This window comes from Euprymna scolopes, chromosome 11 (assembly GCF_053919585.1).
Source record: "Euprymna scolopes isolate OS-2025 chromosome 11, ASM5391958v1, whole genome shotgun sequence".
NCBI classification, from domain to species: Eukaryota; Metazoa; Mollusca; class Cephalopoda; order Sepiida; family Sepiolidae; genus Euprymna; species Euprymna scolopes.
The window spans coordinates 109150349-109176190 of record NC_136492.1 but is presented as its reverse complement, the minus strand read 5'-3'; the positions used below and the strand labels follow the sequence as shown (position 1 = coordinate 109176190).

The 25842-nt window shown below is 32.9% G+C and overlaps 1 protein-coding gene across 10 annotated transcripts in view; it reads right to left on the bottom strand.

Annotated features, from left to right (window-relative positions):
- Positions 1-25842, bottom strand: part of LOC145288065 (uncharacterized) — a 612213-nt gene that overhangs the window by 301896 nt on the left and 284475 nt on the right. For all 10 annotated transcript variants that reach the window (XM_080136116.1, XM_080136110.1, XM_080136114.1 and 7 more), the window contains one exon: positions 4684-4901. In XM_080136116.1, coding sequence (XP_079992242.1) covers positions 4684-4863 — 180 coding nt within the window. In that variant the 5' untranslated portion in view covers positions 4864-4901. The remainder of the gene's footprint in view (positions 1-4683; positions 4902-25842) is intronic.

The following is a 25842-nucleotide window of genomic DNA, read 5'->3' as shown; positions in this document are numbered from 1 at the left end:
GCCATAACGATGATGACTGGAGGGTATTTTTTTTTTTTTTTGAAAAGTATTAATACATAAATGACCACTAAACACCCGATAGGATTTGAACGTTGAATGGCTGATTCCATAGTCTGACGCTATCCATTAGATCAATCGCACACTGTAAACAATGCACACAAAAAATGAAGTGCATCCTTTCTATTCGTAAGTTATTGAGAAATATTGACTCCCTGTGTAACAGTGCGGACGCGCGTATTTAAATGCATGAAAAATGACGTAACCTGTAAAGGAAAAAAAAAATACTATAAAAGAGAAAGAGCGATCACGTTAGAGATGTGCATAACGTGCGAGTCGCGTATGAAGCTCGAGAAAACGATTACGCGAGGGGAGGGGCGTCACAGCGGTAACGAGAGAACGATTAAATAAATGTCGCTGTACAGAACAAAAAGCGAATTGAAGTTCTTTTCTTATTCTGCCTCTCGTTTGCAACACAGACGGCATACAACGTGTTGAGTAACATTCCACCTGGTGTTCCTATTTACTTGCCTCCCCACGAGGGCAGAGTTAGGCACAAGGTCGGTTTTTAATGTGGGGGAAAATCCAGCTCCCCAAAAAGAACAAAAATAAAAACAGAAAAGGCGAAGTGCAGAATCAGATTTTTAAATACCTTCCGAAAAACATGCGTTGCATTACCTGCTGTAGTGCTGTAGTACAGCACTGCTGTACGTCTTGTGACCGGGGCAACTCGTTTTACCCCTGAGAAACGGTAAACATCAAATACTGATGATGTCAGGTTAACAGACAGGGGGGGGATGGAGGGTAGGGGGGGGGTGTTGACAAACGAGCTGCCGTTAAATGAGTCAATATCGGCGGCGTTTCCAACGTACGTGATTATCCTTTTCGATGCTGCTGGTACCTCCTTACATGCCCCGTCCCTATTTAATCACCGTCCTTGTCATGTGATCGCAACAGGAAACACTAGATCTAGCTGAATACTGCCATGAAGTAATGATCACATGTCCTGGAAACTCCGCTCGTGTTTTTTTTTGTTTTTGTTTTTCTCTCTCTCTCTCTCTCTCTCTCTCTCTCTCTCTCTCTCTCTCTCTCTCTCTCGGGTATTTAAAAAGAAAGGGGTGCGGGCGACAAAATAAATATAAACAAGAACACATAAATATACTTACCAAGAATGCATATTGAAACAAGTGCGCTGAATACATAAACGCATAACATTTGTATACTTTCACTAAACACTGACTAGACGACAAAGGATTGTTTTGCATAATGAACAAAGATGGTGATAAGTTAACTGCTCTTAAAAAATATTTTTAACTAAAGAAAAAAAAAAAAGCTGGATATTACCAAGACCGTCTTAATACGAAGGCCAGAATATTACGCAGTTAATTATTTCATTAAATTATTATTGGCAAAAAAAAAAAAAAAAAAAAAATGCAATCAGAAATCACATATTTTTACTAACAGATAACTAATCCACTTCTCCAAAGGAGAAGGAAATTCCTGGGACGATGGTAGCATAACTACAAAAGATACTAAACTACCTCCATAAAAAAGAGAAGGTAATGCCTGGAGGAATTGGAGGAATAACACATCACTCAATAAGTTTGTTTTTTTTTAGCATAAAAGTTTAGGAAACTAAGTATAATTGCTATTTTTTTTTTTTTTTTCGTTTTCTTCAGAGCTTAGTTTGATATCAATTGCGAAAAATTTTTTCTATTTTGAAATGTGATAGTTTTGTAAGAGATAATCATCCTCAATAGATTCTAATCAAATGAACTGAGAATATGCATGATTTTGTTAGGATTCAATGTCTAAGCTTGACTCACTGTGGGATCTTTTTGTTTTGGTTGTTTATATATGTTTTTGGTTCCACCTTCTTCATAGCCCAACAATGAGAGATGTTAGGGAGTAAGCCCATTCACCTTTTCGTTCCAGAAATACAAGCAAATTTTTCTCATATTAGTTGAATGCCTGCGAGCATTTATGATTTCCTTCTGTTTTCTCCACTTCAATTTTGAGGATCTAAGGATTCAGTCATGTTGCAGCTTCAAGCCACTAGCAGATTGGCCCTTGTCACCGCCTTCTTATACTTATCAATGATATCTATGTATCTATAAAAGTGAGAATGTGCGTGTGCATGTGGACACTTCTCAACCTATATACTCAATGAATTTTTGATCTACAGACTTTAAATTTGGTATACAGGGTATTCTGACATGTGGAAAACTTTTTAATCAGTTTTCATCCAGAAAAAAAAAAAGGACTGTTAAGGGGTCAAAATTGAAAAATTGGTACATGGGAGTGATCGGATTTTTTATATGTTTGTCAACTGTTTCACGAATGTGCTTGTGTGAATGGTTTATATGACAGATTCTTTATGTTAAGAATAAGTAGGTTTGAAAACATTTTTAAAGATCGTGTCAAACTGGCTTAATAGTTATTGTACTTGACTCATTGTCTTTAGGTTTGGTTTCGATCTCAGCTTGAGTATTTTTTTTTATTTACATAAAGTGAACTGCTTAGAAAAAAAAAATACTCGCGTGCATATATCTTAGTTTCTTTCCTTTTTTTACTTTATCTTTTTAAAAGGAATTTTAAGTTACGTTTAATACCTACGATATTTTTGTTTGTAATAAATAAGAAATCTGCATTTATTAAAATATAATATTTATGCCTATTTTGCGATCGGGCAGCGCCAGGCGGACCACTAGTACTTCTATATTTGTGAGGTCAAATGATAATTTTTGCATCATTTGCTTAAATTCTAAAGTGTTTATTTCTGAGGATAAATGATATGCCTTAAAATTGATCAGATTGATAAAGGCTCGGTACTCGTGCAGTTTGGTTATATTAATTGTAGTGTTATGTTCCGTGATTTACAGGTAATAACTAATTTTCTTTTTTTTATTCTCTTCCAATATTTATCCAAAAGTCGTCTGGTATTTTTGTGGCTTTTCATTGGGTAATTGCGTTTGCGTTCATTGCTGCTTTCTGATTAGCTGATCTATTTGATGCTTGGCGGTTTTCATCAGGTTCTAGGCAAACCCGAGCAGATGTTTAGATACATCCAATTTGCAAACTGCACTAGTTTTTAGTGCTTAGTAGAGACGATAGTTCTTGGGGAGGGTGTAAGGTAAGGTTATCACACTATTCTTATATCAAAGCAGCAGAACGGTAAATGTTTTGGGACATTTCATTTTACAGAATATTAATCTTTTTCAGGCTCATTTTATGCTGAATACAGTCATTTTGGTAAAAGATTTTATACTTCAGGTCCTTAATATCTTCAATGACTTCTAAATTAATTTGTTTTGTATGCATACATTTTGTAAATAAATAAGCTGAAACAATATATTCTATTTAATCCTCAGGTGGAATGCTAACAGGTACTAACACTGCAGATCAGAATGAATCTGGGAGTAATTGGAAACTAAAGGAGGGGGGGGGCTCCACAACGTCCTATAAAGGTCCCAAGTTGTAGTCTCAGCATTGGCTAAAATTTGTCATATCCAAAATAGTTAGGGTTAGGTAGTAGGGTAGGCAAAAGAAAAAAAATAAAATGTAGAAAAAGGATGAAAAAATGAATTTTGAGGTGAATGCAATTGAAACCCCGCATGCTACTATAAATTTTGTAATGAGTTTTTAAAGGTTTGAATACTGAACTTCAAGAAAGCATTAACATTAAAATACTGAAAATCATTTCATTAAAATAACATTAAAATACTGATAATTATTTCATTAAAATAGCATTAAAATACTGATAATTATTTCATTAAAATAGCATTAAAATACTGATAATTATTTCATTAAAATAGCATTAAAATACTGATAATTATTTCATTAAAATAACATTAAAATACTGATAATTATTTCATTAAAATAACATTAAAATATTGAAAATCATTTCATTAAAACTAATCAAAATGAAGAAAGACAAAAAAAGAACGTCCATTTTCAATCTTTTATTTATGAAACTCAAACTTTATAGTAGTTATGGATGGCACAATGATTTATAGTATAGCTTGTTTTATGACATTTCAACTTTAGTGGGTCATTTAATGGCAGCTAAATTTTCTTCATCTCTTCTGAATATTAGCCCAGTCAAATAATAAACCTTAGAAGCACTTATTTATAAGAATTATATTTTTAAAATTATGGATGATCCAAATAACCTATATGTTTATCCTACTACTTTATCATTTTTCTTTAAAGATCTATGATATAAAAACACAATGTTTAGAAAACTGATCAATTTTGAAATATACTGATGAAGAAAATCATTTATGTTCCGTATCTTTACTCAAATGTATTTTTAGTGATAAAATTTTTTTTTTTTACAAGCATGCATATACGGAAAATAACATAGCTGACTACTGATTCCCGGAGCATGTTTTATATATTTGAAGTCATAATTAATGCTTTCTAAACTTTTGACACACATATGTTCATTGTCTACAGACGGCTCATGATCCTTCGGGTCAAGGGTTTTCTACATATGACCTAATAATTTACGTCTGGCTTGTTCTACGACTTTTCAACCATAGTTTAAATAAAATAAATAGCAAGCTTTTGTAATGGAGTAAACAGATCACATAAACAAGTGCAAAAGCGTTCAGTATGCCCCCCCCACCCCTTCTCTAAGCCAACCCAATGAAACGTTAAACAAAAGTAGAAAGAGAGTCTTACCTGTACATTGAGTTCTGGTAGAGAAATGCGGATGTAGGCAGTTCCAACATTTTCTTGATCAGGAATTGGAATAAAGTCACTTGAATTCATCATAAGATCCATATCCTCCATTTCTATTGAGTAATCATAATCATCCCTAAAGGATGGCAGGGTTCGCACAGTGCCGTTTCGGTTCACCATTTTGGAATATTAATGGCGATAGAATGTTGTTTAGTTCACTGCAAAAAAGAAATACAATAGTTTGTTATAAAGCACAATAAATAGATAAATAAATAAATAAATAATACGAATAAAAACGGCATTTCAAGATATTCATGTTTGGTCGCAATCAGTTATTCTTTTATTCTTCTGTGTTTGGTTGAATCGTAAAAATTTGCTAAATCAGTCTCCAAGATTCAGTAGAAGGCCTCTAAAACAAATTATAGTTTTGTGTTTTAATTTTCTTTTCAAACTGCTAAGTAATTTTTTTTCTTTTTTTCAGCAAGCATTTTAAATTTATATAACAATTATGGAAATCGCTTCAGACAAAACATGAAACTATTTGATGTAAGGAACTAAAAAGAACAAAAGATTATAATCACAATGCCAGGAGATACCTACAGACTTTAATCTTGAAAGTAGGAGGAAAACAGTCAGTAGGAAGAGAGTTCCACAAGCTTGCAGTTCTTTGGAATAGGAAGTTGTATTACAATGAGGTATCAAAACAGCAAATTGATCAAGACCACGAGAGCAACGAGTCAAACGAGCTAGATCAAAGGAAGCAGGAACAATTCTGGTATATATATATATATATATATATATATATATATATATATGATAAACAGATAAACTATTTTAGAACACGATTTTAGATGTGAAAAAAAAAAAATTTTTCTAATTAATTACGGATTTCAAAATCCTTCACCAGAGAAAGAGTTCTTAAGTTTTGTTGGTCTTTTTTTTTCCTCGGAAGTAAAAGTAAAAAATCCATCCTCAAATTGTGTTATCAAAGTCGTGCTAGCTGGTATTGCATGAAGAATTCTTTAGTTTATTATTATTTATTGAGCCGGAAAGGTGCGCGGACGCCAAATTATAAGTAAAAAAAGAAATGCCGGAAAATAAAAGCATCTTGAAATAAAATATATAGAATAAGCAGATAAACTGTTTTAGAACACACTTTTTTTAGATACGAAAAATATTTTTTTTTTTTTTCCTAATTAATTTCAAATTTAAACATCCTTCGTCCGAGAAAGAGTTCTTAAATTTTGTTGTTTTTTTTTTTTCCTTGGAAGGAAAAGTAAAAAATTCATCCTCACGTTAAAAATAAAATAACAGAAAAATCTTATTCGCATCTAAAAGCATGTTCTAAAACAGTTCATCTGTTTATTCTAGCTTTTCCATTTCATGATGCTTTTACTTGCTGACACTTTTTCAACATATATATATATATATATATATATATATATATATATATATATACTAGCAGTTCAGCTCGGCTTTACTCGGGCCCTATGTACTGTTCATAACTTTATGTGCATATGTGTATATATACAGTGATGATCATATTTATTGGCACGGTAAAATAAAAGTTAAATTTTGTCTAATAAATTCTAAAAAAGGGATTAAATTAAAGAAAATAACAAAGTATATTATGTATTTTTAACTGGCCTTTCCGATGCAGCAATCGGATTTTAGAAAAAATAAATAACAAAGGAACAACAAACATAATTGCAAAAAACCCTTGTTCAAAATTATTGGCACGATTTATTTAATAATCAATTGTATAGCCTTTGGCCTTGATTACCTTCCTCAGTCGCTTTTCATAGTTTACAACCAAGTTGTTGCACTCTTCAGTAGTAATTTTAGCCCACTCTTCCTGACAATAATCCTCCAATTGAATAAGATTCTTAGGCTTCCTTTGCATTACCCTCAATTTTAATGTTCTCCATAAATTTTCAATTGGATTAAGGTCTGGGCTTTGTGATGGTCACTCCAAAACATTAATATGATTGTCCTCAAGCCATTTCTTAGTCAGTTTAGCCGAATGCTTTGGGTCATTATCTTGCATGAACCACCAACGACGACCAAGTGAGAGCTCTTTAGCAGAGTCTTTCAGGTTTTCATCCAATATTTTAACATAATCTTCCTTTTTTATGCTACCTGTGACCTTAACAAGTCGCCCTGGTCCAGAGGCAGCAAAGGATCCCCAAAACATCAAACTGCCTCCACCGTGCTTCACTGTGGGTATGGTGTTCTTAGGCAGGAAAGCTTCGCCAGATTTTCTGTAAATATAAGACACTTTATTATGGCGAAATAACTCTATTTTCGTTTCGTCAGTCCATAGAACACGTTTCCAGAATGCAACATCTTTATCAATATGACGTTTTGCAAAGGCTAGCCTTGCTTTCAGGTGCATAGGTTTCAATAAGGGAGTCTTTCTCGGACGACATGCTTTTAAACCAGCTCTCTTCAAAACTCTACCAACTGTATGTCGAGATACATTCACTCCAGAGGTGCTCTGTTCATCAACAATCTCCCCAACAGAGATCCTTGGGTTTTGTTTTACTTGTCGAACAATTTTCCGTTCATCTCTTGGGGAAAGAATCCTTTTTCTCCCTCTACCCTCTAAACTCATAACGTGGCCTTGCGATTTGAACTTGTTTATTATGGCTCTAACAGTGGATTTGGGAAGGTTTAGCTTCTTTGAAATCTTATCATAGCCCTCCCCATTGGTATGGCATGCTACAACAAGCTTCCTGACGTCTTCGCTGTGTTCCTTAGTTTTAACCATGGCGATTGAAAATTATGATTTAGTCACTTATAATAGTTTAAATAAATCGCTATCTAAAAATTATCTGAAAAAAATTATTCACTGAATTAGCGTTAAACAAGCATAATATGGCTATAAAAAAGTTCAGAAAGCACGTAAACCGGAAATTGATTGATATTATACTGATACTAAAAGAAAAACAAAGCCGTGCCAATAATTTTGAACAAGGGTTTTTTGCAATTATGCTTGTTGTTCCTTTGTTATTTATTTTTTCTAAAATCCGATTGCTGCATTGGAAAGGCCAGTTAAAAATACATAATATACTTTGTTATTTTCTTTAATTTAATCCCTTTTTTAGAATTTATTAGACAAAATTTAACTTTTATTTTACCGTGCCAATAAATATGATCATCACTGTATATATATATATATATTAAAAAGTTTGATTGATGCTCAGGTAACCTACATCTAAAATTTAAAGTGTTTAGACCCAAAATTGGCGGAGGAGTTTGGTACAGTCAGCAATGGTCAACTCTTTCAACTTTGACCTCTTGGCAGACAAATTTTCAGCTAAAAAAACGAATACACTTTATGTAAAATTTCAAATGTTTAGACCAAAAATTGGCTGAGTAATTTGGTAGAGACCGCAAAGGTAAAATTTTTTTTAAAAATTTGACCCCAATTTTGACCCCTTAACATTTATTGTTTTGGGCTCAAATCAAGTGAAAAAGTTAGATCCATGTCTAAGTAACCTATATCTAAAATTTCAAATGTTTAGACCCAAAATTGGTGTAGGAGTTTGGTACAGTTTCCAAAGGTCAAATCGTTGAACTTTGACAGCCAAATGTCTGGCCGAAAACCGATTAAAAAGATTTTCCACATCTCAATACCCCTTATGTCAAATCTCGAATCTGTAGACAGAGTAGTTTAGTAGGGAAATGTACACACTCAGATAGGAAGACAGACACACACACAATTTCACTTTTATAGTTATACTAGCAGTTCCGCCCGGCTTTGCTCGGGCACTTTGTACTGTTCATAACTTTATGTGTATATGTATATATTAAAAAGTGTGAATATGTACGGTAATGTCTTTTTATATAATAGGTTTCCTTAACTGCCACAGGAAAAAGTTGGTAGAGACCGCAGACGTCAATTTTTTTAACACCTTGACCCCAATTTTGATTTCTTAACATTTATTGTTTTGGGCTCAAATTAAATTAAAATGTTTGACCCATGTCCAAGTAACTTACATATAAAATTTTAAGTCTTTAGATGCAAAATTGGCGGAGGAGTTTGGTAAAGTCTGCAAAGGTCAACTTTGTAAACTTTGACCTCTTGCCAGCCAAATTTTCGCCCAAAAACTGATTAAAAGCTTGCTGCATATCTGATTACCCTTAATGTAAAATTTCAAATGTTTAGACCAAAAATTGGCTGAAGAGTTTACTAGAGACTGCAAAGGTAAAATCTTTTTAACTTTGACCCCTTGGAAGATAAATTTTCAGCAAAAAAAAATCAAAAAATCAATTAAAACGTTTGCCCTATGTCTGAATACACTTTATGTAAAATTTCAAATGTTTAGGCCAAAAATTGGCTGAATAATTTGGTAGAGACCGCAGAGGTCAATTTTTTAAAAACTTTGACTCCCAATTATTACCCCTTAAAATTTATTGTTTTGGGCTCAAATCAAATTATAAAGTTAGATTCATGTCTTAGTAACCTATATCTAAAATTTCAAGTGTTTAGACCCAAAATTGGCAGTGGAGTTTGGTAGAGTTCTCAAAGGTCAAATCGTTGAACCCTTTAACAGCCAAATTTTTGGCCGTAAACCGATTAAAAAGATTTTCCCAAATCTCAATACTCTTTATGTCAAATCTCGAGGCTGTAGACCGAAAATTGACAGAGTTATTTGGTAGGGAAGTGTACACAGACAGACATACAGACATTTTCACTTTTATAGATTTATAGATAGATATAAACCAAGCAAAAACAAAAGAGGTCAAAGGATTATGTGCATTATGGTTGCACGTGTTAGTCAGGATGTAATAGAAATCATCATCCTTAATGAATGCATTGCAATATCAAGTTGAGCAATAGCAGTATATCACCAGCAAAACTATGGGAACGCTTCAGAAATCTGTACAACGAGAGGTACAGTGACGGATGAATTCAAATTGAAGAAATCCCGATTTGATGGAGCGCTACCCTGCCCACTGTTTCATTCCAACCGACAAACCTATTCTTACAGCATCATATGAAATTATATACCTGATTGCAAAGTAGAGCATACCACACACTGTTGTGAATGTTGGGTTAGGGTTTGAGCAATTAATAGAGCTGAAAATTGATTCGGCAGAAAAACATGTAGAAAGGGCTGGAAAACGTGAATTTTTTTTTGTGAGGGTGGGAAAAAGTTTGATGTTGTATACAAAAATTGTTGGCGTTGGGTTAGGGTTAGAGCTAGGATTAATCTGATAATTTAACTGCTTGATTGCAAGTTTTTATTCCTAACAGAATTGCTTCATCTGACTACACATCTTAAAAATAAAAAAAAAAACAATCTTGGCATTCAAATAAGTTTTGTTGGGGTTAACATCTACTCATCAGCAACTTGCATGTGATGACTTACCTGAACGAGAAACTCTATTTTACCTCAATTAAGCATCATTGTCTGAGAATAAACATCAGTGACACAAAAAAGGAACCGGTTTAGAACTAATCTTGGCCTCATTTAGAGAAAAGAGATGGCAACCCACGAATGCTTCATTTTCTTAAAAAATAAACTGATGAAAACCAAACATTCTGCAGCGAACTTTTCATTGTTTAAAATTAATTTATAAATAATGTGTCCACGCACCTATCAAAGAAACTTTTCTGCCTATCAAGTACACTTCTATTTGAAATATCCTTTTCTTTACTAACGACCATGATGCATCTCTAGAAGCTCTCTGTTTCGATCAGGCTTTTATATTATAGTTAGATTTGGTTTGTTTTACGGCATATCAACCCTTTTTGATTATTTAATGTCGAATCCAGTAATTTTGGGAAAAGTTTTTTATGTCCAAATATTCATTAGTGATGTTTGGTTTGGTTGTTTTGTTTTACAACGTATCAATCCTTTTTATACGTTTGAAATTGTTTATATTTTCAAATATTTATCAAACATGTTTAGTTTTGTTGCTTTCGTTTTGTAGAACATAATTAAATTTTGAAAGGGGGAAGAAAAAAAAAAGAACAACAACATCAATGTTTGGTGCATTTAAGTCAGGAAGCCGATATCTTCAGACAGCCTGATCTGATAGTATCAAATATATTTTATTGCAGGTTTTGAAATAGTGTGCATGGTTTGAAATCACATTTTCATCGATAAATATGTGGATTAAATGGACGCTGATTAAGAATGGATCTGTTCTTGCTAACAATTCCGTTTCTGATTGATCAGAAATTATGAGAAAAAAATTAATTGGAATTGAAATCAATTGAATGAAAATTTCTAATCTATTGTATTTAACATATTCGATTGATAATCGATTTGAGATTTCATGTGGATATTCATAAGTCATTCGTTCAGCACATTTAGACATTTATGTTTTCAAATTCAATGTATTGCCAAAAGATTAACACAAAGCTACAATTATATGAAAGGCGAGTTATGAAGGTTATGAAGGCTATGAAAGTTATGAAGGTTATGAAGGTTATGAAGGCGATCATGTACATGAGATGATCATCCAAAGATCAGCAACGGTGATGTATTCAACATCGCTTGAACTATTTAGACATATGCAGGCTAATTCCACAACTTGTTCCATGGCCCTGAACCAAAACGGTATCTTCTGACGATTTATCCAAAATTCGTCTCAGTTACAGCTTCTGAGTTTTCACAGAGTCACCTCTGCAGAGCTGGTGTGTAGAAAAGATCACAAGGCATATTGTCATGGCTCCACATGATGTTATAGATGAAGATAACAGCACTATGCAATTGCCTACACTCCAGCGAGAACAGGTTGATGGCCTCCAGTCATTGTTCAAAGGATTTTGCATGGAGCCAATGGGCCATGAAAATCACCAACCTCTGAATCTTGCGCAAGTGCTGGGTATCCCTGATGAGATAGGGGGATGAAGGCTGGATGCATATTCAAGAATGGATTGCAAGAGAGACATGTACAGCAAAAGGAAGGTATGTGTGTCAGTCGGCACTAACCCTATTTGGGTTTACCTGGCTTCCTCCAAAGGAGGAAGTTTCATGGGAGTGTGAAATTCACAAGCAGTCCCCAGTTGCATGCTCGTTAGGGGAGATGACGTTAGGTTTTTGCAACTCTTGCAGGGAGGTGTCAGCGTTCTACATACAGCGCCTGGAATTCCCAAATTGGTCACCTATTGATTATGTCGTACAAAAGGAATGTATCAGCTGTTTTGTCACCATAACAGCTGAAGGTATCAGCTGTCATGGTGACAAAAGCATGATTAAAATGCTATTTTGAACTTGAGTGTGACAGACCAATGCAGTGAATGACAGTGTCTTATAGTGACGTATGAAGGCACCTGACAGACAAATGAAAATGATACTTCAAACATAAGCCTGACATACCAACGAAAATGCTACTTCAAAAATGAATCCTGGCAGACAAACGAAAATGCTATTTGAAATGCAACCCTGACAGACCAATGAAAATGTTATTTCGAACATAAGCATGACAGACTAACTAAAATGTTATTTCAAATATAAGCTTCAGAAACTGACGGACATTTCCATACAATCAAGTAACACAAGAGGAGCAATAATCAATTTTGTTTTAAGTATGAATAAAAAAATAAGTTGAAACAGCGAAAAATGCAAAAGATTAGAGCAATAAAAATGCAGACCAAATGCCCAAATTTAGACCCGTTTTTGTCATTCAATTGCCTCTGGAGGAATGAAAAAAAAAAGTAAATAACATGGTTTTTATAGCCCATTTCAATTGAACGCCTAATGCTGTTCAATAAAATCCATAGTTTAGTAGGATTTAATGAAACCAATCCTTCAAATTTACTATTTTTTCATTAAAAAAAAATACTGTTTTGTGTAAAAATTCAAATTTTGCACAAAATAAAATAACTCAAAATGTATGTTTTAAGAAATCTAGCTTACAAAATCTTTAAAATTATATATAGAAACTTATCAGTTGGAATTTTGCTAAATTTCACTAAAAAAATTGTACTGATTTTTTGACAAGCTGATATTTTTTAAAACGTTAGAAAAAAATAGCTAAAAAATGGATTTTTTGTTCATTTTATTTTTATTGTTCGGCTTTAAATTAAAGAAAAATTACATCCTACATAGTTCTGTAGCGAAATGTATCCAAAATTTACTTGAATTAAGTACTATCATTTCATTATAGTGCATACAAACCTTTTGAGCCAACAATTTTTGTTGCTTTCACTCTCCGGAATACTCCTGGAAAGAGAAAGGCTACGGAACTCCTGATATTGTTGCTGTCATAAAACAAAGTTTTTAAACAGTAACTGACAAATTTGATTCTTTTTGTAGTGGAAAAGTTTGGAACAACTGAAAGATTTCAGAGTCAAGATTCGTGTCTCATGAAAGATATGAAGATGAACAATAATCTGGTTGTGAATGGATTTGTTATCAAACGCTGCATTTGGAAAGCAAGTACTGTAGCGTTGTGAGGGACGATTGTGAGGAGACCAGTTGCAGTCTTGTCTGATATTGTTGAAAGGACATATTCAAGATGAAGATAATGATGATCAAACTGATACTGAATCTTCTGATAATGAAGATAAAGTTATCATATAGTACAAGTGATGTAGACTTGGAGTTGTCTGGAAGAATACAGCATCCAGCTAAAGTAGGTTCCCTTATAGATCTCCCAGAAAATCTTCAACAACGTTTCAAAAATAACCAGCAAAAATTGATCTTGAAAGTTCAATGATTGGTTGAGAATAATGTTGTTGCACAAATGGCAGCAAATCTACTGCAGTACAAGTTTACCATAACAATGATTAAGAAGATTCGTTACAGTAGATCTGTATGTATTTTATTGTGGATGATTGATTTCTAAAAGTAATTTAAATTTGACGTAATTTGAAGTTTATCACAATACCATCGATTCCTTGTTTGTGCAATGCTTTAATAATTTATTTAATAAAAAATTGAATAGTTCTTTTGAGTATTGAACGCATATGTTTCAGTAATGATCGATATTTGACATAAACTGTGAATAAAGATTGCTATCGGTTGATGTTTTTTAGTTGAGTCGAATCAATGTATGCTCAGTATTTTCATCATCTCAGTATAAGATGATGATAATTCTATAACTTTGGTTATTAATATCGTCACGGTTATATTAAAGCTTGTAAGTCTGTCTGTAACTATATATGATTTTGTGTGAAGTGACAGTAACTCACCAATATTACTCTTATAAGTGAAAATTAGACATTTTAAGTAAAAAAAAAAATGGATTCTCCAGTAAATTCTACACAAGAAATGATGTATAGCATTACATCATTTACAAAAAAAAATGAAGACAAATTTTTTTCTGTTAAATTTTTGGCCGAAGATAAAAAAAACTTTAAAACTGATCCTTAGGAGTAGGAATTTTGTATTAAAATAGCAAAATATGGATTCCTCACTTAATTTTACATAAGAAATGATGCATGGCATCATATACATTTGACAAAGATTTTTGACTCATTGCTAGTAAAAACCAACGTATCTTTAATAGTGTTGTATTTAAATATAAAATTTTATGCTTATATGTTCTATATATTATGCAACAAAACAGAATTGCTCATAGGTTTAAAAATTAAAGTCATTAAATAATAATTCATTGACACACAGAACTTTTTCCAGAGATGCATCATGATCGGATTTAATAATACTGTAACATTTGGTTAACATTATTTTTGAATAAGATAGCGTCAAATATTCTTCATTGCTTGAATAGCGCCGTATTCAAATAGAACTTTTGTTCATGCTCATATTTTCTATGTATTATGTAAGCCTATGTAGAATTGTTTATGATTCTAAACACTAAAGTCGAAATAGCCACTTGGTTGATATTTGAATATTTTCAAATAAGAGATGTCAAATATCCCCCCCACCCCATTAATATTTGTAAATTGCTGACATGTCTGTATTATGACCGAATTTGAAAGTTATTTTGAAGCTTTTAAACTGTTGATTAGAAATTAAATTCTGACTTGAATTAAAGTTTCAAATAAATAGAAAAATATGATAGAGACACATGTAGAAAAAGGAACTGTCACATAAAAGAACAGAACGGGTTATAACAAGAATTGAATTCACTGCAGTATTCAAATCCTACGTTTTAAAATCAATAAGAGAGACACAAAACAGCTTTAAAAATCCAACCAAAAATACATTTTAATGAATATAAAAACTATTGTACTTTGGGTGCAAACAGAGGATCCAGAGCAAAGAAAGCAACATGGGAAAATAAGTCACGTGACAAGTTCTCTTTTGCATGTGTGGCCTTCAGATTGCCTAAAAAACTAAGTTACACTTCAGTGTTATCGATTTTTACCCCACCCCAAAAAACAGCGACTTGTGGGTTATCCATTCTCAATAAAAACAAATGGCGACACTAAAGTTAGGGTCAGGGTTAGGGTTAGGATCAGTCAGCAATCAAGAGAGAATACGACTCTAGAGACATGCCAGAAATCACATATGCACACATACTGGTTTGAAAATTGAAATTATTTCCTTTTTTTTTTCTTTTTGCATCCAATAACGAAAGGACAATTAATATAGTAATTCAATGAAACACAGAGTTTCGCAACCTTTAGGACTCCATAAAGCCCCTGTGCAGGGCAAAGGTTTTTCATGGAGCACTAGCAAGATAATTTCTAAAATAAATATGAAAAACATTAATTTCAAATTGTAACTTATTCATTCGTTATTCTTGTTTGTGATTTTATTATATTTTTGTCTTTACAATCAGGTTTTGTTTTTAATTAATCAAAAGTTACTGCATTCTTTCTTAATTTATTGGTCCCCCGATAAAAGGAGTGTGGACCTGTAAAGTCACCCTTGTCTGTTTGTCCGTCCGCACTTTTCTCAACCACGCCTTTAAATCTTTTTTTAAGTTTTGCACGAACATCAAACGTGATATGAGTAAAAAAAAGTAACAGAATGGATTTTCCGGGAAAACTCTGGTTACCCCCCCCCCCCGGGGGGTGGCTTTCAGGTTAAAATGGCTAAAATTGACACTTTTGTGCTTATTAGAAAAAATCGATGCCTTGGATTTTTATAAAACTTTCTGAAAAGTTGTAACTAACTGATTTCTATATAATTTTGCTTGTCTATACTTCGCGATAACTCTTGGGTGTGCCCCAGGGGCTCTTTTAGGGCTAATAAAAACACTCCATTTTTGGGACTATTTTGCCATATTTGTCCAAAATTTTCTGTGTATGTCTATTTAGCAGTTTTGCATGGTGCTGGACTCAAATTTAAATATGTTAGGGCCTTCGGGACTTTGGGGGCTAAATAGGGGTGGGGCAAATGATGGACTTTGTCATTTCTTTTTTTTTTTGCATGGTGCAGAACTCAAATTTACATACGTTAAGGCCTAAAACTGCATCGTTTTTTAATTTTCACCAGGGTTTGATGTCCCTTGGGGACTTTTGAGGCTAAATGGGGGGGGGCAAATGCTGAACTTAGTCATTTTTTTTATGCCACGTTCACTGTGCACTCACAGGGGACCATGCATGCTTCACTTGTTTTTATTTACTTTTTCATGAACCATCCTGAAACCCTTTCCACCTGCAGTTATATAAAGTTACATATCTTTCTGCAGTAAAAATGATCAATCATTAAATGTCTGCAGCCATTTAATTTTTCCATATAAAGCATTTGATTCTCTTTAAGAAATGGCTTCTAGAACCCCTCATTCTCACTCACAGAGCCTCAGGGCTATGTGGAGACCACTTTGGGAAACCCTGTGCTAGCATACACATACGAATATATGAATGAACAATTGCTACTGTGTATTATTTAGATTATTTGGAGTACTGTTCTCATCTTGAGTGTTATTCACGTTTTAATCAATGTAACCTCCGACCTTCTTCAGATTTCTCTTGTTGAATTCTGGAATTTTCCTTTTAAATTTGGGAATCTATACGGAATTTTGAAGGAAACCTTTATTTAATCCACAATGGTGAGGGGGTAGCATGCTCTTGTTCCATCGGTCCTGGATATGACCTTAAACTATATTCGATGGTGAGGCCCTAGCTTGCAGACTTTGGGGAGTGTGGAGCCACCCTTTAATTGCCATTGCTCCCAGGTCCATTCTAACACAGAGTGGTAGCACCTGTTAGGTTCCCAACTATGGGTTAAATAGAAACTGACTTGAAAAAAAAATATATATATTCTATTAAAAAATTTTCTTCAAAATCACTGGGTTTGGAATTAAATGACCTGAAAAGAGTTTGTATGCCATAAAACAAAAACAACCAACCAACCAATCTTATTCCAACATCCATGACCGGGTAGACGTCTTAAGTAATTCGCCATTGAACTCTTCGTATCGCTCGCACGGTGAAGGAGAATGTAGGAAGTTACATCAGCTAAAACGTTGTTGGATTAAGATTCAAGATGAAAACCAAATCCAAATGATCAATCCTCATCTAAAAAATTCAGAACCATAATTATTATTCTCTAAACTTTATAGCTTATACACACAAATAATTGATCAATCATTATTTTCATACGTGTATAAACTTGTGTGTTCGTTTGTTGTGTTCTTTCCTGCGAACAATAACTTTGCTGCAAACTGTTATGGATTTGGTAATGAATAACCGACATAGCATTCGCATTTTAATTTTCCATTTAAAATTTTTCTGTTAAAAAAAAAAAAAAAAAAAAAAAAATGGCACGTTGGTTTGTAGAATTTGAGATTTTTAATATAAAACATGATTAAGTTATTATTTATCTTATTTATAAAAGGAAATGCCCAGAACTTAAAGCAAGAATACTATATATATATATATATATATATATATATATATATATATATAGTAGAACCCCGGGATACGGCATTAAAAATTAGTAACAAAATACAGTACGGTATATAATACAATAACATAACACCGTAAGGCGGGGGCAAATACCGTAACCAGGGTCTGGAAAAAACATTGTACTCTACATCGTAAGCTGAAAAAAACGTATCCTGGGGCCAACGTATCCCGGAGTTCTACTATATAATTATAAAACTCAAATGGCCTTGTAACGGGTGTTGTAACCCAACATCTGGTTTACAACTTCCGGTTGCGCATGCATACATAAACATAAACCCATAACAGCGTAAACAAATAAACACAAATTGCTGGACCGGTTTCGTTCGGATAAACGGACGTCCTTAGAAAAGCTAATATCTTAAATTTAATTGTATCGAAATCAAGGAAAATATTAGAATCGTCTCATTACTAATAAAAAAGAATGGGATGCATACAAAAAATGAAATGTAAAGACATCCTTCTTTATTATAAAGGGAAGTAGCAAGTTTGTTAAAAGCGACCATGAAAAGAGATGACCTACAAATAACAAACTTGACTAACGTGTTCCGAACTATAATAAGAACTATCGAAGAAAGTGAAATTATGGCGAAAATAAATTCTTATTAACAAAGAATCTCAAAGACAGGTTGAATATTGTAATTTTGTAGGAATTAATTTGAGATCATAATATAACATATGGCAGAAAATCCTTACCAAATATTGGGTAAAAAGTGTTTGACAGAATCTAAAAATAAGGATTAAACATAGTAATATTCGTTAGATGCAACAAATTGATGCTAAATAATGCATTATAAAATCATCAATATAAAAAAGCACTTATATATATATATATATATATATATATATATGTGTGTGTGTGTGTGTGTGTGTGAACCCCTTTAAGAAACTAGTTTCTTATCGTTGAGCACTTTCAGTTGAATTAAAGTCCGTCAATTTAGCTCTTTTGCGCAGATCATCATATAATGATTAGATCACGCTGATAGACGTGAAAAAGCATTTAAAAAATAAATATTTAAATTCAACAGCATTTGTTGCGGTTAACGGTAGCCGAATGGATTAGGCCCTTGCTAATGAAGCCAGGAATGGCTTCTGTTCCTGAGTTCGGATCTATCGACTGGTGTTAATCATGACACCCTGCACGAAAGATTCCTGAAAGGATGAAACACTAGTGTCTGTAGGTATTTAATAATTATTATAGTAAATAATTATATATATGTGTGTGTGTGTGTGTGTGTGTGTGTGTGTGTGTGTGTGTGTGTGTGTGTGTGTGTGTGTGCCTTCTATTTTTATTAATTGCAAGAAGGCATCCTAATATTTCCCTAGTAATGAATGTACACTTCAGCTTGCAGTCCTGAACCCTAAATAACTTTTTTTTATACAATTCTGTACATTCAAATTTAACCTATTCTTTATTTATGTCATTTATTTTTTGTTTCATAATTGTTTACATCATCCTTTTTTATTGTTGTTATTGTTGAGTAAAAAAGATGGTTCAGGATTGTCTGGTTTGCATAAAGGTTTTCTCTTTGGTTATAGCTATGCGTTATATCTGCAAGAGTTTTGATCCCTGGATCTTAGAGCAATAAGTCCCAATAGTTTCGTATGAAATTGAAGATTTAGTGACTCCTACACACCTCAAAAGTGATAATTGCATATGTGTACAAGCAACGTTATCCTTACTTCATGGATTTGCGGTTTTACACATGACAAGTCCTTGCTTGCAACATGTAAATACAAAAATGATCAAAGGATGATGGTGACTCTTCCTGGAGTTTCAAATAATACCTATTAACCACGTAGTTCTCACAGTCTTGCATTACCTCCACCTCTACCACGATGAGAAAGGCTGAGGTGAAAGAAGGATTCTGCTGCTGCTGCTACTGTGACAACTTGTTCTATTTTACTCAGCTATCAGAGTTTTAATATTAAATATTAATTCGTTTTCACTAATAATAAAGTAAAGTCAGTCTCGTTCTCAATATTTTCATCAATATTTGATTATGGTTCATCAATTTTTTTTAGTGGATCACTGTAACATATTCAGTATAATATTTAATTTGATTTAATTTCTTTAAAAAATACTATTTAAGTATTAAAAATGTTAAAAGAAGTTTGTTCATTTATGAGGGGTCATGGATTTATTCTTGGAAATCTATAATATAAATTTCGCCTGTCTGTTTAAATGTATGTATGTATGTATGTATATCTGCCTAAAACTTCCGACAGAAGTGACGGATTTTCACGAGATCGGTATCGTTTTGAAGATCGACTCTTCGGACGACAAATATCGAAAAATTGGCTCAAAATATTAATTCCTTCACCCTCAACTGGGCACTTTTCTATAGGAGAAGTCAGGGAGAGGTCGCTTTTTTAGCTGATATTTTCGAAAGTCATCCCCTCTTTTCGATTGACTAACCTTATTTTAAACCTACGTTACTTCCGATTTGGCAATGGGCACAACAGTAAAGACGTCACATTTTTTTTTTTTTCACTTTCTTTTCCTCCTTCATCGTACAAGTTCGAGCCTGCCTGCCTACTATCACTTTTTTTTTTTTTTTTTTGCTCAACACCTCCAAACACCCGGGCAACGACTTTTAATAGAAAGACCAATTTCTTTTGAGTACTTCACACGATTATTCGGAAATAATTGCAAATCAAAACTGGTTTGCAGCTATGTTGTCTGCATGGCTTAGATTGGACAAGAGATGGCTGCCAATTGAAGAACCAGGACTACATTGTTCTGTCTTCCAAATAACAAATGTGATAACAATGGAGAATAAACGGTTCGCATTACATCCTTGAAGATTCTGATTAGGTGTGATGTATTTATATCAATTTTAATTGCAGCAAGGTGTCTAATACTGTTTATTAAGATCCGTTTCTCCAAAAAGATAACATAAAATGATGTCCAAGACTAGAGCTTATAATTTATATAATTTCTGAAATAACGTTTTCAAAAACAGGTAATTTCTTGCAGGTAAAAAAATTCCTTTGCGTTTATTTTTATTTCAGATGATCGTCGTTTGTGTATATAATTTTAATTTGGTTCAAAGAAAAACAAAAATAAAAACATTTGAATAAAATTAATTCCTTACATTATTGTGTTATCAAATCTTTTAAAATCCTCATTAATTTTTTTTAGCAGTTTATTTTTTGTACAAAAAGAAGATTAAATAACTATTAATATTTTTATTTATTTGTTGCAAACCGAATGGATTTTTAGCTCCACACAAACCAATGAGGGTTAGAATAAGGCTTTCGATTATATTATCTGTTTATTTATTTTTTGTTTTGTGAGTTATATATTGATTTCAGATTATCGGATTAAATTTCAAAAAAAGAAGCTTAATCGGACCCTCCTCTTCCCCCAAAATAAAATAAAATAAAAATAAGCGCAAATATTATAATCATTTCTAGCAAGCGTTTATCCTAAAAAGAGTTAGAGTTTGGTTTAAGGGATTAAAATCAATTAGTAGGTTTAATCGATCATAAATTTAAAATGATTCTTGGCAGAAAAAAATCAGATTATTAGGGAAAATAATGTTTGCATATCATGCTTCACAATTTATTATTATAATTAACAGGGCTTTACATTGCGAGTGAAAGTCACATTTGCGAGTGATTTTAAAAGTGGCGATTAGAAATAATGAAACACTGATCTTTTGGTGATTGTGTTTTTTTTTTCACTAAAAATCTTCCTACTTTATTTTTAATATATAAAACGAACTAAGTTAAATTATTTAAACAAAAGTTTAATTGAACAAAATACTTTTTTATTATTAACAAAGGCTGTTTAAAAAATATCTGAAGAAATTAGAATGTTTATACCTTCAAGTATTAACATAAAATTTGTTGTATATTTAGAATTACACTTCTTTAAAAAAATACACAGAAAAATCTTTATGATGTACATACTCGTCACAGATCGAACATGTCATATTCTAAAAATCATGTGGGTTTGGCTAGTAACTTTTCTATTTGGCTAGTAAACGAAAATATTTAGTTGTCAAAGGTCAACTGAAGATAAGTTTTTTCATAGGGCCCTGACTGAGCATTTTTGCTGCAATTTTGTTGCACTCTGATATGCTCCAAAACTATGTAGTGACCAAATAAATCAAATCACTTGTCACGTAATCAGACGAATCTATTCAACCGGAATTTATTCATTTCAGGAACAATTTGATTTTGTCACTGGTCGCCCATGCAATTCTATCAGCAGATAGAATCGTGGTTGTGACGCGACCTTTTTACACACCAATTCATGGGACTATATTTTTGTCTATTTGTGCATGTAGACAGTAAACAGGCCGGAACATTCTAGAAAATCCATATAAAACCTCTGACACACCAAAAATAAAAATCAGTCCAAACAACGTTTCCATGAGTTTCAGACAGCGTTTTCTGCAAGTGACTTTGCCATTTCTCGTAATCATCACATGTGTTGGACTCCGTTTAAAAAGATGTAAAACTGCACCACTAAGAATACCAAGTTCAATCCACAACAGATAAATTACTCAATTCTTATTTAATGAAGCTCATGCAAAGAACAAAGAATGAATATTTTTCCGTGCAAACCTCTTTCCTTTCTGATATACCTTCATTCGCGGTCATACAATATGTTAACTATACCAAATTCCTCAGTCGCGAAGGATTTCCAGCCAATACCCTTACAATTGCATAAATATTTTTTCATCTCATAAAACTCATAAAAATGCACCTTTCCCAGCTTTCTTCATGGACTTTAATCTTAATAATTTCATGTTCCTGGGAGATCACGAACATACAGGATTGAATACAAATTACAAAACTCCCGTATATTAAAATAGACTACTTCTGGTTAAATAAAATTTATTATTTTGAGTTTTAGAATTTTTCCGAGTTGTTGCTATTTACTGATGTTTTTTTTTTGTGTGTGTTTTTTTTTTTTTTTGCTGTTTTGTGTTTTTCTTGTATATAATTCTCAAGGAAAGAAGTTTCGACCTTCATTCACAGTGTTTCTTCATAAAATATGTCGACAATAACAATTTCCTCAGTCACAAAAGATTCAGCAAATATCCTTACAATTACCCAAATATTATTATTATTTTTTTTTTACTTGGATTATAATTCTGAACTTTCGTCTTATAAAAATGCACATTTCTCCACTTTATTCATGAAGTATAATCTTATTAATTTCATGCTCATGGGAGATCACAAACACATAGGATTGAATACACATTACACATCTCACAGAATAAAAATAAAAAAAATACTTCTGGTAAATAAAATTTCTTATTTTGAGTTTAAGAATTTTTTCTGAGTTGTTACTATTTAGTGACTTTTTTTTTTTCTTTTCTTGTTAAGGAAAGGAGTTTTGACCTATGCTTCCATCACCGGCACAAATTCGGACGTCGGTTGTTACCTTTTTCCCTACAACTACTTGGAAAACGTGCATCAGATTTGTCAGGAACTATACTTTCACCCTTGAAGACGAAAAATATATTTTTCTTGTAGATTTCGGTGTGCTAAAAATGAATCTGGTAATCGTTTCCGTCGCAGAGAGATAGTTTTCATGATATGAAGAAATTACTTTTTCAAAAAGTAGGTGATCACTTTTCTATATAAGTTTAATTTAAAATGAGTACCCTCTTTTGGCCACCTAGTGAGGGGAGGTATTTTTTTACTTTTTTTTACTTTTATCTTTCAATAAAGACATAAGGACATTGAAGTACAAAAATAAAGAAAAATCTGTATAGAGATGCACGTAATTCCTTATGTCATCAGTGGTGACCATTTCTATACATGGAAGCATGCATATTTTTGCCACAAACAAGTAGCTTTCCGGATATTAAGCAATTTAATTCTTTATGTTATCAGTGGTTGACATTTCTGTACATGCAAGTGAGCGCATATTTTTTGACGCGACTGATAACAAAGAATTACATTGCTATCTAGAAAGCTACTTGTTTGCCGCCAATTTAAATGCGATATTCATTTTCAGCATACCTCAAACCTACCGGTCATGTTAAAGGTGATTATTAAAGTGGAAGCTAAGTAAAAATTTACCAAAACGGCTTTCAGGCAGCCCAAAAATCAACTACATAAATTATCACTAGGTGGGCAGGAAGTGGGTGCTCATTTTACGTTAAATTTATATAGATAAGTGATCCCCACTTTTTGAAAAAGTAATTTCTTCATTTCATGAAAACTATTTCTTTGTGACGGAAAAGATATACGACAGTGTGTTGTATATGCCCTAAGGATTTTATCAAGCATTGAGTATGTTTTGCCGTGAGATGTGCCTTACAAGGAAAAGAATACCCAAAATTTCAGACGGTGACAAACAAATTCAGAGTTTTAGTACAGTGGAACCTCGGGATACGGTGGTCCTGGGATACGTTTTTTTTTCAGGTTACGATGTGGAATACGATATTTTTCCAGACCCTAGTTACGTTATTTGCCTCGTCTTACAGTGTTATGTTATTTTTTCTTTCTTTTTTTTTTTATACATGTGTGGACTGTATTCTGGGATTTTACTGTATAATAATAGAAGCGAGTGTGTCAACATATAGTTTGTTTGTTTTTAATAAATGCTCCTTATATTATGATTGGATCTACTAGCATAACAAAATCATGCACCCAAATGGAACATATCTCTGCTAGTCCCTAATATGTAAGGAACCTTTCATTGTTAGTTTATCCGTCCCTAATCACGTCACACCAGAGCCGAGAAAATTAAAGAGCATTTTATGAACTAACATTATGTTCTTCTTTCGCTTGATTGTGAAAACTTTGTAAAAATATTCTTATCATTTGAAACCAGTTATTACCAGTTCAGTGTTAATGTTAAAATGAAAAATAAAATGTTTAACTGAAAACAGATGAGAAGATGTTGACTTCATTTTGCCTTTGTTTATCAATCAAAAAAAAAAAAAAAGAAAAAAGCGTTTGCGATAAAAGGACTAGACAAATGTATAAAACAAAGTATAAAGAGAATGAAGTGTTGAAATTAAAATTTACCTTTAACTTGCCGAATACCGTTTTATTTGATTTAATATCCTTACTCTTATTTGTTTCCGAAATAAAATAAATATTATCGAACTGGATAGAATATGCAACTGCTAAAATCGATTGGAATCCCATTGTATTTTATTTATTTATTTTATTTTATATTATTATTTTGTTTTTATAAAATGTACACATTTATAATTTCCTGGCTATTCAGAATAAAATATTGACTTTTAGCAGAGAATCCAACTAACTTTACTTTATTATACCGATGTAATATCATTTTATATCTTAAATTGTTCTCAAATTAATTGATTGAAGTGTTGAAATTAAAGTTTGCTTTTGAACTGCCAAAAACTTAAATGTTCGTGCAAAAAAAAAAAAAAAAAAGAAAAAGAAATTTTTTTTTTTTTCAGCTTGTAATGTTCTCAGCACACACAAAAACGACAATCCTTTTTTTCTTTTCCTGTTTCGACGTTCGTAGAAAACCCGTCTTTTTTTCTTTCTACTGGCCTGCACGCCCTCCGGGGCCCGGGCGACAAGATCAAAGTGTAGTATCTGTCAGAACAGATACTGCAAGCAAAGACCAGATGTGGGGGCAACCCCACATACCTAACCTTTAACCAGCTCCCATTTCCCACCTCTCGGGAGCTGGTCCCCTTTTTTCCCTTCCCCCTCCCTTCACTCCTCACATTAAAAATTGGCCTTGTGCCTAATTTGCTCGGTGGGGGAGCAAATAAATACCTACTGACACGCGAATTACCCGCACGTTTAAAAACGACTCCAAGTCGAAAAAAAAAAAAATGTTCTCTCCAATGAAAGAAATACAGGCCTTTTTTATATGCTCAAATCCGCCCGCGTCTAATTTGCATATGTCACCTTCTCGTTTTCTATCGGTTGGATTTCGAGTTCGAGTGTGGGTGATTTTTACAATATGCATACGCCACCCTTGAATGTTTGCTTCCATGACCGTTGTCACAAAGAATAATCGGTTTATGTACAAGAAGTGTAAGACAATGAAGATGGGTGAGAACTGGGAAAGCATACATGGATGCTAAAGCTATTGAGTTTTTCAGAAGCTTTGTTATCTTGATGATATAATTAGATCACAGGTAGAACAGGTGCAAATGTGATTTGCAAGAGTTAGGATTGGACGAAGTATGTTCAAGGTACTTCTGCCATCAATAACCAACAGAATAATACAATTGCTGGGCAAGGGATGGGTTTGTTTTGTTAACGACATACCAACAACCTATGGGTTATTTTAATGCAGAATAAAGTTGTCAAATATAATTCTGTAGGTAGGATGATCAGTTATATTCTTAGAATACATTGCTCTCAGAAAGAAATTTCACAGTGAAAGTGAGAATGTTACTCTTAAAAAGGAA